Source organism: Passer domesticus, chromosome 8 (assembly GCF_036417665.1).
Source record: "Passer domesticus isolate bPasDom1 chromosome 8, bPasDom1.hap1, whole genome shotgun sequence".
Taxonomy (NCBI): Eukaryota; Metazoa; Chordata; class Aves; order Passeriformes; family Passeridae; genus Passer; species Passer domesticus.
Window position 1 is genome coordinate 7,511,341 of NC_087481.1, and position 19,314 is coordinate 7,530,654.

The 19,314-nt window shown below is 51.4% G+C and overlaps 1 protein-coding gene and 2 long non-coding RNA genes across 4 annotated transcripts; 2 read left to right on the forward strand and 1 right to left on the reverse strand.

Moving 5' to 3' along the window:
* Positions 1 to 36: 36 nt before the first annotated feature.
* On the reverse strand, positions 37 to 7,690 carry LOC135305711 (uncharacterized). Of its 2 annotated transcripts, none has more exons than XR_010366693.1 (3): positions 6,015 to 7,690; positions 4,035 to 4,103; positions 37 to 363 (listed from the first exon to the last, which is right to left on the reverse strand). It is a non-coding gene; the product is annotated as an uncharacterized LOC135305711 (long non-coding RNA). The 2 variants fall into 2 exon arrangements; XR_010366692.1 differs by having other exon boundaries at positions 37 to 416.
* Positions 7,691 to 11,740: 4,050 nt separating this feature from the next.
* On the forward strand, positions 11,741 to 12,553 carry LOC135305563 (olfactory receptor 14J1-like). The gene has a single exon (XM_064429298.1). It carries the CDS (start codon positions 11,741 to 11,743, stop codon positions 12,551 to 12,553), a length of 813 nt encoding a protein of 270 aa, XP_064285368.1.
* A 2,102-nt stretch (positions 12,554 to 14,655) lies between these two features.
* On the forward strand, positions 14,656 to 18,962 carry LOC135306086 (uncharacterized). The gene is made up of 2 exons (XR_010366953.1): positions 14,656 to 15,219; positions 18,736 to 18,962. It is a non-coding gene; the product is annotated as an uncharacterized LOC135306086 (long non-coding RNA).
* Positions 18,963 to 19,314: the final 352 nt, after the last annotated feature.

The window sequence follows — 19,314 nt, forward strand, 5'->3', positions numbered from 1 at the left end:
GGGTTTGGGATGTAAAATTCTGTTTTGGGAGGAAAACAAGAGATGAGTGCATTGAGTTTCGTACAGGTTTGAGGGCAAACTAGGGGGAGATTTTAAGCCAGAATTACAATTTAACAAGAAAATTAAGATCAAGACAATGATACAGAAACACTGCCTTAAACTGACACAGTCAGGATATAACCTGGCACCCTGTTGGTCAGGGTGCTGATAGCAGTCCCATTAAATGGTGGCTGCAGTCCTGTTGCAGTGATGATCGTGATTCTGTCAAGGCAGTGATCCTGGAGAAGTGTCTGGTCTTCCTCTGAAGGTCCAGTGGTGGTGATGGAGCTCTGGTCCTCTGGGAATCCAGTAGCCAAGGTGCTCCTGGTGTCAGAAGCCTCCGCTTATATCCAGCTTGGAATGCTTGGCTCCTCCCCCTGGGTGGAGCATCCCACAATGGGATGATGTCATTTTACCAGTCTTGCAGGGACACTCAATGGCCCATTCACAGAAGATAGCCCCTGGAGGGCGTTATCAGGGCTGAGTGATGGAAGAGATAAAGAACACTGCCCCCCCTGTTTATAACAATTTATGAAGATGGTGATGGAAAACATACATTTGGTTACATCTTACACTGCAGCCTGAAACAGTGGGGTAATCCCTGCTGGGGGGGTGAACACCACCCCCCTTACCCAAACTGGCTCAGGTGTAAAACCCCCACCCACCCTGGGAAGGCCTCACACACAGGGGACAATGTCACTCTTGCCCTGCCAGGGGAGGTCTCTGTCCCTGTCACTCCCTTGCCGTACCCGCTCTTCTTTCTTTTTCTCTTTTTTCCATTTCTCTTTACCTCACATTTACTGTTCAATAAAATCCACTTTGGATTTCGTCTCATTATTGGGGCAGAAGCATCTCTCTAACAAATTTCTTAACCAGATTGCAACATTATTTTGGCACAGTGCGTTTAGGCACTGTTGTCTTTCCCCAAGTGCCTTTGACAACAGCATGGTTCCCTCCTCTGAAGAGGTTGTGGTTCTTTCTGGAGGAACCCTTGGAAACTCGGACGCAGCTTCATCTGAGTGACATTTGGGAGAACTGATGAGGAAAAAGGCTGTTGGTGGCTGGGTGGCCAGTGGAAAGAAAATCTTTTGTTGTCCTTCCTTGAAAAGTTTCTTAAAAACACTGGAGGAAAGGGAGCAAATGATACCAGAGAGGCTGACAAGGTTCATTGACCCCAAGGTGAGGAACACAAGGCTGCTAAAAGTCCCAAAAGAAGCCCAGCTCAAGTAGCTAAATTCCTGAATAAATGCCAAATTCACAGGCTTAGAGGCTTTGCCAAATGTGAGAATCATTATTCTCTTCATCCCTGTCACCCTTGACAAAGCCCCACAGTGCTTTCTCTTCCTTTTAATAATCTATATTGGGCCAAATTACCACTTTTTTTTATGGGAACCTGCCAGCAGCTGAGCTGGAGCTGTGCAGGAACCGATGGAACTTGGAATTGCCACACAGTTGCTTCTATTTTCGATTTATTAATGTTTGGGATTTGTCTGCATTTTCATCACATGTGACTTGTGGGAAAATCAAATATTCATCAAAGTGGTTTATGCAGAGTTAAGTTTGATTTCTGCCAAGTTTATTTTGTCCAGTGCCCAGAGGATGCTCGAGGGGGCTCTGTTCTTGCCTCTTACCCTGGGTGATGCTTGGGAGGGGCTTGTGGGGGCTGTTCCTGTCCCTGTCACCCCAGGCCATTCCCCAGGTGGTTTCCATCATTCTCACTCCAGGGAATGCCTGGGGGGTCTCCCTCCCCCTCACCCTGTGCCGGGGGTGCTCAGGGCAGTCTCTGTCCCTCTCAGCCCAGGGGATGCTCGGGGGTCTCTGTCCCTCTCAGCCCTGATGTGACCCTGTCCAAACATCATTGGGGTCAGAGGGAAAGAGACACCCCCAAACCCCCAGAAGGGCTGGACCTGGGATCATGCTCATACCCTCTTCATCTGTTTAGCCCAGAAATGAGTTCTGCACCTTTAAGGCAGCTTCTGAGAGCGAAGGAAGGCAGGAAGTGAGCAGGTTTTTTTAGAAACTGCACTCCTCCATATTCCAGCTCCTGGACAGACAGATTGCAGGACAGGGCTCTCCTTTGGTTTTAGTTAGTTTTTAGCTCTCTGAGGCAGATAAGTGCCCTGGACTGTGGTTTTTCTTTTACTTTAGAGCTGTTTAAACCTGCTCTCAACATCCAGAAGAGCCCTGGCAGCTCCACCTGTGGCCCATTGGCCCGAGCCTGGTCCACGGCATTGCCAGTGCTGGAGAAACTGATAAGAGACTGATAAGAGACTGAGTGAGCAGAGCTACAGCCCACAGAGGGACTTTCTGAGTTTGTCATCTCTTTTGGAGCAGCAAGAGGTTTTATTGTTTAATAGTCGTCATTTGCTGTGCTCATGAATGCTTTGTCTGTTAAATAAACAAATTTTTCCACTTTTCTCCAAGGAAATCTTTTCCCAAACTGATTGGGGGACAGGCTGCTTGAATTTGCTTTCTAGAGGAAACCCCTTTTGGAGGATTTCTCCCAAATTTGCCCTAAACCAGGACAGAGCGGTGGGGAGAGGAGAGAGCTCCAAGTGACTGGATTGGGGGGAGGCTGGAGAGAGGGACCCTGGGACCCCCAAACCCCCCAGCATCCCTAAGCAGGACCCTGGAGAGGGGGGATCCCCAGGAGCTATGGGATCCTCGGCAGCCATAAGAGAGGGACCACCAGAACCCCAGAGGGATGAGACTGGAAATGAGATGCTCCTGGTGGCTTTTTTTATTCACTTTTGGTTTTTGAAGGTTTTTACCAGGTGACTTCTAGAGAGGGACTTGGGCAGAGGACCTTCAGACTCACTGTGCTCATCCCTTGTTTTTCCCCAAACCAGGATTTCCCATTCCCAAACCTTGGCCCAATGGAGGAGAAAGCAGCAGGGAAGAGAAAGATGCCCGAGACACCCAGGCAGGTGAGGAGGAAGTCAGTGCCCCTTTCCCCCTCTCTCCTGCTCCATCTCCCAGCCCAGCATGGCCCCTGGCTGCAGGACAACCCCACTGCTGCTGATACTGTCCTCCTGGGAATGTACTGGGTGGATCTCCTGCCCCTTCCCTCTGGCACAGAGGCACATTCACAGGCTCTGGGGCAGGAGGGGGAACCGCGGGCGGTTTGGGGTGCATGGCTCGGCTGCTCCCGGCGCGGTTCCCCCGAGCCCCCGGCGTGGCTCTGCCAGCCCCCCCACCACGGCACCTGCCGGAGGTTTTTTAACAGAAATGCTGGTAAATTGACCATCGGGAATTACACTAAATACAATTTCAAGAAGCTGCTGGTTTGCCGGGCAATTTGCTGAATTCCACATTGCTGTTTCTTTCAGTAAAACTGCACTTTAAAAGGTCTTATTAAATTCATGCTTGCATAAAATTTTGGCTACCATGGGCTTATCTCAAAACTAAATTACGTAAAAAAATCACACACTTATTACATCCTTTGAATCTCCCCAGTAAATCCATCACACTGTTATTTCAATTGCGGATTGTTCAACTTTTCAGTGCCTTATTTCCATGAATAGCATCAGAATAAGTTAAATTTTGTTATATGTATAACTTTTAAGGATATTAGTTTTTTATTCTGTAATGTTTAATTTAATCCAAATTCCGGGTTGATAACATGAAGCAAAGTTAAGCTTCATTATTGTCAGATTTGAGCAATGTTAAGTTAAATTCCAAAATTTGATATCCTGTTGTTCTGGATTGAAAGATGTGTGTATTGTATTTGCCATCTGTCAGAGGTAGGGCAGTTATTTTATGTTAATTGGGCAGTTTTCTTTATCTCTTCAACAAATCAATCCTCCCTCCAGGGAGATATCTTTTGTTAATGGGCCATTGAGTGTCACTGCAGGACTGATAAAAATTACATCATCCCACTGTGAGGTGCTCTGCCCAGAGGGAGGAGCCACGCATCCCAGACATGGTGAGGCTGGGGATGAGGAGCAGCTTGTCCAAACAGGGTCAGCCCTCAAGGGGCTCATTCTTCTACATACCCAGACCTCCTAAGGAGACATTCAGCATCAAGATCTGCTGGGGAATGCTTCTATCAGCTCTTCTCTGAACTGGAACATAAAAAAATACTTGATTAAAGAAAAAAAAAATTAATTAGGTGCACTTTGAAATCTTCCATCCTTAAAGGAACTCTACACTGACTCCAATCAGCTGCACAAGCCATGGACACATGAAGAGCACTGAAGAAAGAGCCCGCAAGAGCTTTCTGTGTTTTGACAATCCCCATGTTGGATTTGGGGCTGAGTCCAGGAGCCTCAGGCACTGAGAGAAGGATGAAGAAGCTGCTCAAGGAGTCAGCAGCAAAACTCCAAGTGCCTTGGAGCATGGCTGGGCCCCAGTGAGGGCAGGGAGTGCCAAAGGCTCCCCGGGACTGGTGGGAGCAGATCCTTGAGGCCAGGAGTGCAGGGAGCCCAAGGCTCTGGGCAGGGAACTGCAATGCTGAGCAAGGCCTGGGCTGGCTGGGGGAAGCAGAAAGGCCAAGCCCTGAGCCCAGCCTGGGCCAGCCGGGCCTGTCCCTCACGGGTGGCTCGGGGCTCTCTGTGGGGCAGGGGGATGTGAGGGGCAGCAAGGACAAATGCCATAAACCTGTGTGACATTCCAGGTCCTCATGGAAACAAGAGGCCACTGTGAGCCTGCAGGGCTGGAACACCCCAGAACACTGAAATGCTGGGGGGAACCAAAGGCTCCTTTCCTTGAGTTTGGTGCACAGGAGAAACACCAACCAGATATTCTCAACATGGCCAGATGCAAAGAATATTCTTGGTAGAAAGGGACCCACAAGGATCATCAAGTCCAGCTCTGAAGTGAATGGCCCACACAGGGATTGAACCCACTCCCTTGATGATTCCAGCACCATACTCTGACAAACTGAGCTAAGACGTAAAAATGACATAAAATTTTACTGGCAAAATAGAGACAATCAAGGAACTTTGGCAAAGGGTTTAATACAACATCCACTTCAACATGAAACTCTTATCATAGCATTAACTTAGCCCATTTACCTAAAAACCTTTAACCCTTAGGATGTTAAGTTAGCCAAAAATGTTCCAGGTAAGTAGGATCAGAAAGAGAAGAAATAGAGAACAACAGAAAGACAGAAGATCTATAGAAATACACACACACGGGGTACCAACTGCTCAAGTTCCAGAGCCACTAACGGAGGAACCCCAGCAGAAGGCAGGATCCAGACCATGGGATAGCCTCCTGCTCCGGCTTTTAACCCCCTGGGCCTTCATGGGCCCGCCCCTGCTGAGGGACTGGTAGTTGATGGCCCAATCAGAGTCAGGGTAGCACCAGCTGTTAGTATGTGATTGATTGATTGACAATTCAACCAATCAGAGCTGTGTTAGTGCTGCCTCTTGTTTGATTGATTGATAGCTTGGCCAATCAGTGCCAGGAATGAGGACAGGGCTCTGTCCCACTACAAACCAAGGCCTGACCCGGCCCTGGCCCCACACGGGCATTCCGAGCATCCCGAGGTGTCTCGGGACATCGATCTCATCCAGCCTCTGACAGCGACCACGGTGACACTACCACCTGACAGGTCCAGCTGACCCTGGCATGTCGAGGGCTGCTTCTCATCAGCCCCTGAAGCACTGGGGCTCTGGGCTTTCCTTCCTAGGGGAGAGAACTCTCCTTCCCCTCCAGGGACCTATGGCGAAAACTGGGATTTCTCCTCCAAATTTCCTTACATGCAAAGATTGTTTCTAGATGAAATCTGCCAGGACAGACAGATCTGGCTGCCTTGGCCACCTGGGGCCCACCTCTCATCTGCCTTTGAAACACTGGGACCATGTGCTTTTATTTCCTATGAGATAAAACCATCCATCTCGACCAGGCACCCATGGCCAAAACTGGGCATCTGCCTCCAGCATTCCCTGTATCCAAGGATAGCTCCCAGACAAAAGCTGCCAGGACTGACAAGTCTGGCTGGCCTTGGCTTCCTGAGGGCTGGCACTCACCTGCCTCTGAAACACGGGGGCTTTGTGCTTTCCTTCCTAATGAAAAGAACTTTTCTTCCGGTCCAGAAGCCCATGTCCAAAATGGTGATTCCATGTCCAAAATTCCGTATGTCCAAAGATAGCCCCTAGACAAACAGTGCCAGGAGAGAGAGGTCTGGCTGGCTTGGCCTAAGGGTCGCCACCTCTTGTCTTCATCCAGAACACTTGGACTTGGCTCTTTTCTTTCCAACAGGAAAAAAGCATCCACTTTGACCAGGTGCACATGGCCAAAACTGGGATTCCACCTCTAAAACTCCGTAAATCTAAGGATTGCTCCCAGTGAAAGCTGCCAGGACAGATAGGTATGGCTGCCCTTGGCCTCTTGGACCTGCCTCTCACCTGCTTTTGAAACCCTTGGGCTTGGTGCTTTTCTTCCAATGGAAAAGAACCATCCTTCTTATTTGTGCAAAAATGGCCAAAACTGGGATTCCTCCTCCCAAATTCCATATATCCAAGGGTTGCTGTCAGACAAAAGCTACCAGTACAGAGAGGTCTGGCTGGCCTAGGCCTCTGATGACCACCTTTCATCTGCCCCTCAAACACCAGTGTTCTGTGCTTTCCTTCCTATGGAAAAGAACAGTCCTTATCGTCTGGGTGCCCATGTCTGAAACTGGGATTCCACCTCTAACATTCTCTATATCCAAGTGCTACTCCCAGGCAAAATCTGCCAGTACCATCAAGTCTGGCTGGCCTTGACCTCTGGTGACTGCCCCTGCGACACTGGGGCTTGGCTCTTTCCTTCCCATGGAGATCCCTGGGACACTGTGGGGACCTCATGGAACCAAGGGGATCCTTGTGGCACCACTGGAGCCCATGGAACCAAGGGGCCATGGTGCCACAGCAGGGCTTCATGGAGCCCAGAGACCATTATGACTCTGTGGGGCCTGATGGAGCCATGGAAACCATTAGGGCCTTTCAGGGCCTCATGTCACCAAGGGGACATTATGACACCTCAGGGCCTCATGGAACCAAGGGACCTTTGGGACACCGTGGGGCCCCATGGAAGCGAGGGAACATGGAACAGGTCTGGTTGGCTTGGCCTCCCAGGGCCACCTGACAGGTCTGGCTGATGTTGGAATGTCAAGGGCTGCCTCTCATCAGCTCCTGGTGTGCTGGAGCTCCATGCTTTCCTTGCTATGGAAAAGAACCATCCCTCTTATCAGGTACCCATTGTCAAAATAGGTACTCTCCCTAAAATATTTCCTCTATGCAAGGGCATCTCTCAGAACAAAACCTGCCAGCTCTGGCTGGCCTTGGCCTATGGTGGTCACCTCTCATCTGCCTGGGAAGCACTGGGGCACTGTTCCTTCATTCCTTTGGAGAAGAACCCATTTTCATGACCAAAATTAGAATTTGGCCCCCCAAATTCTGTATATCCAAAGATAGCCCCTAGACAAAAGTAATCAGGACAGACAGGGCAGGGTGGCCCTGCCCTCTAGTGATTTTCTTAGACTCTGAGCTGAATGTTTTCATTTGAAAACACCTTGGAGAGACCCCAGAAATCTCCCAGGAAGGGGTTCTGAAACCTTGGGCACATGAGCACTACATATGGACAAAGGAGCTCTGTGCTGTGTGCTGTTCCGGTGGTTTTGCATCATGGAAATGATGATCTAAGAGAAGCTGCTAGCAGTTTCCAATGTGTCGGACACGAAAACAATCAGAAATTAGCTTTGAGAATTGACAATCTGTTAAACCTCTAAGGAAACTGTACATGCCTCTGTGAAGACACATGTTAAAGACGAGAAAGCCTGTGAGGGTCTCTTTCCCTTCTGGCCAGCAAAGAGGTAACAAGGCTGGCCCAGCCCCCGTCTCAGCCGGGCCGGGCCGGGCGGTTCCTGCCGTGGGGCCGGGCCCCTTCCCAGGGAGCCCCCCAGGCCCCATCGGCTGCCGGGCAGGGCAGGGGAGGCCGCGGGGCCGAGGCCGGGCCGGGCCATGGCTGCGGTTGCCAACACCTGGGCGCTGCCGAGCCCTGCCCCGCCGCCAGCCCGGGCCCAGCCAGGATCCGCCGGGCCCCAGGAGCAGCCCCGGGCCGGGCCGGCTCGGCCAAGATTCTGCCACCCTTGGGGTTCACCCGCAAGCCCTGGGCAGGGGGAGGAGAAGCCATGGGCCCCGGCCGTGCTGCTGCTGTGTTCTGGCCTGGCTGCTGAGATCCTGGCCCTGCCCCAGCGCAGCCCATCCTGACACAGCCCCAGCGCAGCCGCTGCAGAAACCTCCATGGTAAAACAGCTCCGGCCGCAAGGACCCAGCCCGGCCAGGGTCGCGGAACCATCTACAGGCCCCGGGAGAGATATTAACTCTTTCAGTGCTTCCATCCTCCCTCGAGGGAGAGAAAAGGACAAAGTGCAGGCACACAGAGGAGCAACATAAAGACACCGAGGTCAGTGAAGGGGAAGTTGAGTCCCAGATGGGAGGGATGAGGAAATGCCATAATCTTGGGACTGAAATCCTCTTGAAAAGCTATGGAGAAGGATGTAATTGATACATCAGACTCTCTTTTTCCCTATAACACATTGAAAAGTATGGGAAGATGACTTGTTTGGGAAACACCTCCATGGTAAAGTAAGCAAATGTTGACGTCCCTGTGATCCCATGTGAAGTTTGAACACACAGAGCAGAGTGATGAGACCCTGTGCCCTCATAGGGAGAAGAAGAAAACCACTGTTCTCAGAGATGAAGATGATTTCAGAAATAGATGAAGAGAACATTTGCTCTTAAACAGCTCATCTTTAAATTAATACCCCATAAATTGACATGATCCATAAACACAACTGTGGGAAAAGCTATCAAAAAATGGGAGGGACTTCATGATTGCAGATTTTCCAGGTGGCTGCTATTAATGGAAATTGAGAGCCACAAGAGAACTCTTTTCTTACGGAGAAGTCTTCATAGCAAGAAAGAGAGACTCCCCTCCCTACAGGAACTGAAGGAAGACTACTCTAGAAGAGGTAAACTGAAAATATTAGGTTTTGTCTCTTTACATTGTCAGTAAAAAAGAAAAGGTTGTAGGGAAAGAAAAGTGTTCTGAAAGTTTTGTTCTGACTCTTATTACACTTCCTTTTAGTTAGTATTAATAAACTTTCCTTTATACCCTTTTAAAGTTTTGAGCCTACTTTGCCTTTCTCCTAATCCTGTCTCACAGCACAAAATGAGTAAGAATATTCTATGAGTGCACTGGTAATTAGCCAACACTGAACCCACCGCGCTAATTGATGCATTGGCCAAGAAATCTCAAATTGGAGAGAAAAAACACTACAGAAACATTCCCGATGAACTGCATGGGAACAAAGGGAAATCAAGGCAGAGCCATGGTTTGTCAGAACTTGCCTGATTGTAATGAGCCCCATGATGAATTAGGAGATGAGCCCTGGAACCTCAGGGTCTGAGAGGAGAGTGCACAAACCTTTCCAGGAGTCAAAGTCAGAGGAAACACACTAAGTGTCTAAAAGCATGAATGGGTCCCACTGAGGTCCATCCCCAACACAGGCTCTTCATGGACTCCATGGAGGAGAGAACTGGAGGCCAGGATGGCACAAAAAGCTTCTCAGAGACTCAGTGTGGAACAGAAAATCCAAAATACCTTAAAGAGCTTGAGCATTTCAAACCACTAATGAGCCGCAATGAATGTCAGTACAGAGCTCTCAAGGGACTCATTAAAGCAGATAATTAGGGCCATGACAGCAAAAACTTCTCACAGAGTCTGTATCAAAAGGGAAACACCAAGTACCTTAAAATAACTGAAGTATCCTGAAGCATTAATGAGCCGCACTGAATGTTGTTACTGACAAAGCCTCTCCAGGGACTAATTACAGCAGATAATTGGAGGCCATGATTGCACAAAGCTCTCAGAGACTCCAAGGCAAAAGCCAAACCCAAAGTCCTTTGAAAAACCTGCAGTCCCTGGGAGCATTCAGGAGCCCCCAGGGCCATTGCTGAGCAAGGCTCCCCAGGGACTCCTTCCAGCAGATCCCTGAGGCCACTGGGATGTGGGCTAGGGGGGGATGCTGAGGGCAGGACAAGGGGCTGACAGTGCCCAGCCTGGCTGGGGCTGTGCCAGGAGGCCCCAGGGCCTCAGGACAAGGTGTCTCCTCCCAGCCCTTGCTGGCACAGACCCTGCTGCTGTGCCCCAGGCCACCAAGACTTGGCTTCTCTTGGTCCCCACCTGGCATCACTGCCTCCAGTTCTCTGCTCTGCCTGGGACCTGGGGACACTTTCTGAGTCGTGTCCCTCAGTGGGACCCATTAAAAGTCCAAGAAACTTTGGAGTTGGATTCTGACTTGGAGTTGTGGAGAGGTTTCTTCAGGTGCCTCTCAGGGACTGATGTTCAGGGCCTGAGCACAAAGCCCCAGAGGGTCATTAAAGTCCTGCTGCTGTGTCTGTGCTGCTGAGCTGGGCTGGGCTCCTGGCACAGAGGCAGCTCCTGGCAACCAAGAAGAGCTTCAAAAGCACATTTCTCTTGATGAGCAGCTCTTCTGCCAGCCCAGCAGGGCTGGGGCACTGCCTGCAGCCAGCCCGGGCACAGCCCAGAGGCACAGAGAGCTTCAATCCGTCAGGGCTGGGAAGGTGCTGAGAAGTGCCTGGGGCAGAATCACTGCCAGCCCTTGGCACAGGAACCTCTGGCTGCAGGACAATGCAGCTGCAGCTCCTGGAGCCATCTCCTAAGGCTGGAACATCCCAATGCCTACAGACCCTGTGAGTACATTCTCTGATTCTCTCTTGTGCAGAGCAGCCAGGGGTGCCCAGGGCTGTCCTGCAGAGCAGGCTCCTGCAGCCCAGGGCGCTGTGCTGGGGCAGGGACTCTGCTGCCTGCCAGGGACAGCTCCCAGCCAGCCCGGGGAGCTGCTCCCAGCACTGGGGGACAAGATCTGGGTGGAAGGAGACAGCTGCTAAGGCTTGGAATAGTTCTCCATGTATGGTGATGATATGGCATGGTTCAGGACTGCTCCCAGCATAAGATTTAACTCCAGAGCATTTCCAGTTAGATGATAAAGGGAGCACAGCAAGGAAGGGGTTGCATAGAACAAAAAATCCTACTTTTTTAATCTAGTGGTCGGGGTTGTCTGGATAGGAAATTTCCCATAGATATTAATCTCTCAGTTAAGTTTGGGAAAAAATAATTTTTTTTTTTCCCAGATTTTACTAAAACATTCAGTGACAGGAATCAGCACAGGGCACCTCACAGCCAACATCAGTGTTGCTTTTCCACCATCCTCAGGGTTCCTCTGACATTGCCATCAGTGCCTGCAGAGCCAGAGCTGCCCCTGGGCAGTGCCAGAGCTGGGAGGGTCTGCAGGGCAGAGCTGAGCCCCCAGGGCTGGGCTGGGCTCTGGCAGCACTGGCAGGACCCAGCCCTGGGCACAGGGAAGCAGCTACTGGCAGGGACAGCTCCAGGCAGCAGAGCCCTGTTCAGGCAGTGAGGGGAAAGTGTCCCCCAAGCTGTACTGGGATATTTAAAGCCCTCTCCAAAACCTAACTATTTCATGATTACTTTTTTTACAGATCCCCATGCCAAGACAGCACAAATGTCCAACAGCAGCTCCATCAGCCACTTCCTCCTGCTGGCATTGGCAGACACGCGGCAGCTGCAGCTCCTGCACTTCTGCCTCTTGCTGGGCATCTCCCTGGCTGCCCTCCTGGGCAACGGCCTCATCATCAGTGCCGTAGCCTGCGGCCAGCACCTGCACACACCCATGTTCTTCTTCCTGCTCAACCTGGCCCTCAGCGACCTGGGCTCCATCTGCACCACTGTCCCCAAAGCCATGCACAATTCCCTCTGGCACACCACGACCATCTCCTACACAGGATGTGCCACACAGGTCTTTTTCTTTCTGTTTTTCATTGGATCAGAATTTTATATGCTGACCATCATGTGCTACGACCGCTACGTGTCCATCTGCAAACCCCTGCACTACGGGACCATCCTGGGCAGCAGAGCTTGTGCCCACATGGCAGCAGCTGCCTGGGCCAGTGCCTTTCTCAATGCTCTGCTGCTCACAGCCAATACATTTTCCCTGCCCCTATGTCATGGCAATGTCCTGGGCCAATTCTTCTGTGAAATCCCACACATCCTCAAGCTCTCTTGCTCCAAACCGCACCTCAGGAGTCTGTTGCTTCTCGCGGGTAGTGCCTGTTTATCACTGTGTTGTTTTGTGTTCATTGTTTTCTCCTATGTGCAGATCTTCAGGGCCGTGCTGAGGATCCCCTCTGAGCAGGGCCGGCACAAAGCCTTTTCCACCTGCCTCCCACACCTGGCTGTGGTCTCTGTGTTCCTCAGCACTGGCATATTTGCCTACCTGAAGCCCCCCTCCATCTCCTCCCCATCCCTGGATCTGGCCCTGTCAGTTCTGTACTCAGTGGTGCCTCCAGCCCTGAACCCCCTCATCTACAGCCTGAGGAATCAGGAGCTGAAGGCTGCAGTGTGGAGACTGATTAATGGATGCTTTCAGGAACATGAAACTGCTGGAGAATTTCTGCAAACCACTCCTAATAAAAATAATCTTTGATAATTCCTGTTAGTTTTGTTGTGGGTTTGTTCTTTTGTATTACTTTTATTAATACTGACCACAAAGAAATGTACTTTTTCATGCCATTTCTCATTTTGTTTCTCTCCTCATTTAGAGCAGCCCCAGATTGTGTCAACAAGGAATTGTTCTCTCAATGACTTTAAACAAACTAATTGATCAACCAGCAGAGTTTTCTGCAGAGATGCCCTTTTGTTGGCTTCTCTGGAGCTGCAGCAGCAATGTCTGTGTGCAGAGCTGGGGCTGATCAGTGCTGGCACAGCAGCTGTGCCCAGCAGCAGCAGCAGCACTTGGTGTTGGCAGTGCTGCTGCCGTGGCCCTGCCCCGCTGCCCTGGTGGCCCTGGTGTTGCTGCAGGGCCTGAGTGCTCTCGGGGCCGGGCAGAGTCCTGGGGGTGGCAGTGCCGGGGCTGCAGCAGGGACAGGCCATGGGCACTGCTGGGGCAGTGCTGACGCCTCAGGCCAGGCCCTGGGGGCTGCAGGCTCCTTGCCCAGGCTCTCTCAAGAACACGGCCAGGCCAATGCTCAGCACAGAAAAGCCCCAGGGTGAGCAGCCCCAGGGTGAGCAGCCCCAGGCTGGCCGCGGGCAGGCTGGGGGCAAACAGCATGGCTGGGGCTCTGCAGGGGCCCTGGGGGAGACGGGAAGGAGCAGCAGAGCAGGGGCTGATCCATCCCCAGTGCGCTGCACAGCCCAGGGCAGCGTCCCAGAGCATCCTCATGGATCTGCCAACAACATCCCCCCTCTGCAGCCCTGGCCTCTCCCCCAGCTCACACAGGTGCCGCATCCTTGCAGGCACAGCCACGGCAGCACTGGCTCAGGAGCCCCTGTTTGCATTGCACAGAGCAGGCAGGAGCACCCCCATGCTGCTGCTGTGGGGACATGAACCTGAGGGAGCACAAATGCCATCAGCCCCTGGGGCCAGCAAGGGCTGGGGGACACCAGGGAAACCACTCAGCTTTGTCGTGGCCTCTGCAGTCAGCCAGAAAGTTTGTTCCCATCAGCTGGGAGTTTCCTGTCCCGCTGCAGACGCTGTTGCTCAGAGCCAGGGCTGCCTGGCAGCCATCCCCAAACTGCTCTGAGCATTTCCTTTGCTTCAACTTTGCTTTCTTTACTCTTCCTCTTACAAATTTCTTCCTCTTGCCCACCCCTCTTCCCTCCTCTGTAAACTGCCCATCCCTGTTTGCCCTTTCCTCTCTGGCCCCACTCCCCAGTGTAGTTCCTGACTTGGCACCATGGGAATGTCCCTTGGGGAGCAGGATCATCCTCCAAGTGCTGCAGGAATTGTCTGCAGGCTCCTGCAGTGCCTCAAGCTGCTCCCTTGTCAGAGGCACCCCAGGCCAGGGGGGCACATCTGGGCTGCTGTGTCTGCCTGTGGGGCTCCCTGTTCTGGGCAATGAGGAGGAGCTGCAGAGGCTCTGCAGGACTGACAGGATGGGCTTTGGGGCTGGCAGGAGAAGCTGAGGGAGCTGGGCTGCTGCAGCTTCTGAAGAGGAGGCCCAGGGCTCATCCTGCACCTGCTGCAAGGGTGGTTTCAGAGAATCCCAGAATCAGCAAGGTTGGAAAAGACCTTGGACATCATCAAGTCCAACCTGTGCCCTGACACTGCCTTGTCTCCCCGGAGCCTCCTCTTCTCCACAATAAACGAACTGAGTTCCCTCACCTGCTTCTCACAGGACTTGTGCTGCAGACCCCTCATCAGCCTCCTTGCCCTTCTCTGGACATGCTCCATGTCCTTCCTAAATTGGGGGGCCCAGAACTGGACACAGCACTCGAGGTGCTGCCCAACCAGCGCCCAGCACAGGAGAAGAATTACTGCCCTGCTCCCACTGGACACAGTATTCCTGATCCAGGCCAGGAGCCATTGGCCTTCTTGGCCACCTGGGCACACTGCTGCCTCATGTCCAGCCTGCTGTCCATCAGTGCCCCCAGGTCCCTTTCTGCCTGGCTGCTGTCCAGCCACTCTGTCCACAGCCTGTAGTGCTGCAGGGGTTGTTGTGGCCAAAGTGCAGGACCCGGCACTGGGACTTGTTAAACCTCACCTTGTTGGATTTGGCCCCTGGATCCAGCCTGTCCAGGGCCCTGTGCAGAGCCCTCCTACCCTCCAGCAGATCCACACTCACACCCAGCTTGGTGTTACCACAGTTCCTTGAGGCCCCAGAGTGTGCCAATGGTCTCCATGATTCCATGAGGCCTCCCGGAATCACAATGTCCCTTTGCTTCCATGGAACCCCTTGGTGTCACAAAGTCCCTTGGATCCTTGGGTCCCGCAGTGTCACAATGGCGCCGTGGTCCCCCAAGGCCCTGCAGTGTCCCAGTGGATCCTTGGTTCCATGAGGTCTGGCAGCACAGCAATGCTCTCCTTGGTTCCCACTCTCTTTTATGCCTCTCACTGTCAGATAATAGAAGGACACCTGGCAGATGAAGGGGAGTAGGAGTGGATATCTACTCGAGGAGGGAATAATAAAAATTCCTTCTGGCCCCCACTCCCCAGCCAGGTGCCACTTCAGAACAGCTATGAGCCCCTGGATCTAGAGAGTCAACCGCATGATTTAGAAGAAAATTATCTGCCCAGTGAGCCTCCCAAATTATGATTCATGTCTGAGAAGGATTACCACCTGTAACATCAAAAAGGAAAGAAGTATAATCGTGGTGAGTGACTCCCTTCTGAGGGGAACAGAGGGCCCATATATGAACTGGACCCACCCCACAGAGAGGTCTGCTGCCTCCCTGGGGCCTGGGTACAGGATATCACTGAGAGACTGCCTGGGCTGATTCAGCTCTCTGATTATTGCCCACTGCTGATACTCCAGGCTGGCAGTGATGAGACTGAAAAGAGGAGTGTCAGGGCAATTAAAAGGGACTTTGGGGCATTGGGTCAGATGATTAATAGGACAGAGGCACAAGTAGTCTTTTCCTCAGTCCCTTTGGAGGCTAAGAAGAGCAGTGAAAGGAATAGAAGAGCTCAAATTATTAACAAGTGGCTTAAGAGTTGATGTTGAATTTTGAATGCAGAATTTTGATTATGGGGCAACTTTTACTGTACCTGGCCTGCTGCAACCAGATGGGCTCCATCTCTCTGTTAAGAAGCAGCAGGTTTTTAGCTATGAACTGGCAGAACTTGTTGAGAGAGCTTTAAACTAGGTCTGAAGGGGGAAGGGGATGCAGCTGGGCTGTCTGGAAGCAGGCCCAATGGCTGAGTGAGCCTGAATTAGGGGTGAAATCAGCAGCCCAGCTGAGGCGCATGGATACCAGTGCACGCAGCATGGGTAACAAACAGGAAGAGCTGGAGGCCACGGTGCAGCAGCAGAGCTGTGGTGTAATTGCCATAATGGAAATGTGGTGGGATGACTCACATGGCTGGAGTGCTGCACTGGATGGCTAGAAACTGTTCAGAAGAGATAAAAAAAAATACAAGAGGTGGAGGAGTGGCCCTTTATATTAGGGAGGGCTTTGATGCTATGGATGTTGAAAGTAATGATGAAGTTGAATGCCCGTGGGTGAGAATTAGGGGGAAGGCCAACAAGGCTGACATCCTACTGGGAGCCTGTTATTGTCCACCCAGCCTGGAAGAAGAGGTGGACAACTCATTCTGTAAGCAGCTAGAGAATGTGTCTGGATCATCAGCCCTTGTTCTTGTAGCTGACTTCAATTTGCCCGACATTTGCTGGGAACTTAATACAGAAGAAAAAAGGCAGTCCAGGAAATTTTTAGAGTGTGTGGAGGACAACTTTTTGTCACATCTGGTGAGTGAGCCCACCAGGGGAGGTACTGTGTTAGATCTTGTTGTTTGCAAATAGAGATGGGAGATGTGGTGGTTGGAAGACACTTGGGGCAGGGTGATCACGAGATTATAAAATTCTTGATATTTGGTGAAGTCAGGAGGAACATTAACAAGACTTTTATACTAGACTTTCAGAGAGCAGACTTTGGCCTATTTAGGAGGCTTATTCAAAGAGTTCCTTGGGAAGCAGCCCTTAAATGCAAGGGGGTTCAGAAAAGGTGGATATGCTTCAAAACAGAGACCTTGAGGGCACAGGAACAGACTGTCACTGTGTGCTGAAAGATGAGGCGACGAGGCAATCGCCCAGCCGGGATGGGGAGGGAGGTTTTGGAGGACCTTAAGAATAAAAAGAGGATGAATCATCTTTGGAAGGAGGGTCAGGTCTCTCAGGAAATATATAAGAGGGCTTCTAGAGCATATAGGAAAAAAATCAGGGAGGCCAAAGCTCATTATGAATTTAAAATGGCGACTTCTGTAAAGGATAATAAAAAATGTTTTTACAAGTATATTAATGGTAAAAGGAATGGTAAGACCAACCTCTGTTCTATACTGGATGAGGGAGAGAACTTAGCAACTGCAGATGAGGAGAGGGCAGAAGTGCTTAACACAGTCTTTGCCTCAGTCTTTGGTGGAAGACAGCTTGTCCCCAGGACAACTGTCCTCCTGTGTTGGTAGATGGTGCCAGGGAACAGAATGGTCCCCCCATTATCCAAGAGAAGGCAGTCAGAGAACTGCTGAGCTGCTTGGATGTTCATAATCCATGGAACCAGATGGGATCCACCCCAGGGTGATGAGGAAGCTGGCAGATGAGCTTGCCAAGCCACCCTCCATCATTTACCAGCAGTCCTGGCTCACTGGGGAGGTTCCAGATGACTGGAAGCTGCCCAATGTGACACCCATTCACAAGAAGAGTGGGAAGGAGGATCCTGGTAATTATAGGCCAGTCAGCCTGACCTCAGCACCTGGTGAGGTGATGGAACAGTTTGTACTGAGTGTCATCACCCAGCACTTCCAGCATGGCCAGGGTATCAGACCCAGCCAGCAGGGGTTCAGGAGGGGTAGGTCATGTTTGACCAACCTGGTCTCCTTTTATGACCAGGTGACCCTCCTGGTGGATGCAGGAAAGGCTGTGGATGTGTCTATTTGGACTCCAGCCAGGCCTTTGGCACTGTGTCCCACAGCACACTCCTGGAAAAGCTGCAGCCCAGGGCTGGGACAGGAGCACTCTGTGCTGGGTTCAGAACTGGCTGCATGGCCGGCCCAGAGAGTGCTGGTGAGCGCTGCTGCATCCAGCTGGCAGCCAGGCACCAGTGCTGTCCCTCAGGGCTCTGTGCTGGGGCCAGCTCTGTTCAATATCTTCACTGAAGACATGGATGAGGGGATTGAGTCTTTCATTAGTAAATCTGCAGATGACACTGGGCTGGGAGCATGTGTCCATCTGGTGGAAGGTAGGCGGGCTCTGCAGGCAGATCTGGAATGGTTGGGTGATTGGGCAGAGTCCAATAAGATGAAGTTTAATAACTCCATGTCCCAAGTCCTGCAGTTTGGCCACAATAACCCCCTGCAATGCTAGAGGCTGGGGATGGTGTGGCTGGACAGTGCCCAGGCAGAAAGGGACCTGGGGGTCCTGCTCGACAGCCGGCTGCACATGAGCCAGCAGTGTGCCCTGGTGGCCAAGAAGGCCAATGGCTCCTGGCCTGGATCAGGAATGGTGTGGCCAGCAGGAGCAGGGAGGTCATTCTTCCCCTGCACTTGGCACTGGTGTACTTGGCATTATTCCCCTGGACTGGCACTGTACCTCGAGTGCTATGTCCAGTTCTGGGCCCCCCAATTTAGGCAGGACATTGAGGGCCTGGAGTGTGTCCAGAGAAGGGCAACAAGGCTGGTGAGGGGCTTGGAACATAAGTCCTGTGAGGAACAACTGAGGAAGCTGGGGTTGTTTAGTCTTCAGAAAAGAAGACTCAGAGGTGACCTTATCCCTCTCTACAGTTTCCTGAAAGGTGGTTGTAGTCAGGTGTGGGTTGGTCTCTTTCTCCAGCAACGACTGACAGAACCAGAGGACACAGTCTTCAGCTGCACCAATGGAAATATAGGTTGGATTTTAGGGAAAAGTTTTTTACAGAAAGAGTGATAAAGTATTGGAGCGGTTTGCCAAGGCAGGAGCTGAACACTGTGCCGAGGTCCCTACTGTGAAGCCACAGAGGGACATGGCTCCGGGGCAGCTGAGTAGGAGAATGCATTTCACCAGATTTTGAAATGTTCCAGGAAAAAAACCCTAAAAACAACTAGCCAATGTGGAATTAAGAGACCTAAGTGATGTCTGAAGATGAGGAACTGCTAAATATCTGCTAAGATCCTTTTACTTCTCACCCTAACCTGAAAAGGTCTTAACTAGAAAGAGGACCTGGAATGTTAGACCGAAAAAGTGGAATCTCCTAATCTCCTATGAGGACGGAGGCCCCAGCTCTGCCTGGAGACCAGCGGACAAAGCTGCATCCTCCTCCTCCTCCTCCGTGCCACTCCTGGGAGCAGCGGCAGCGTGGGTGCAACCCGTCGATTTCTCCCCACCTGAGCTGATTCTTTTTAACAAAGGCATTAAAAAGGAGAAAGATCTCCTGTCCTCTTTATTACAAATACCAGATGACAACACTCTTTCACTGATCTGAAAAGGATGACAAATTCAGAAAGTCTTTCCTGGGAGTGATCGCTCTGTTGTCACTCCCTCTGGCTCTGGGGATAGCTGCTGCAGCCACAGGATACAAACTCTTGGTGTTTCCCAGATCCCAGTCCGGAGCAGGTTTGAGTGGTTCCAAAAAGGGAAAGGAAAAAACAGTCCAGGGAAAAATGTGGACTGCTTAGGTGAACTAACTAACAAGCAGAAGCAAAAAGCAAAAGCAAAGCAGGAGCACAGCAAGAAGCAAGAGCAAAGCAAAAGCAAAAACCAAAGCCAAAAAGCAAAAGCT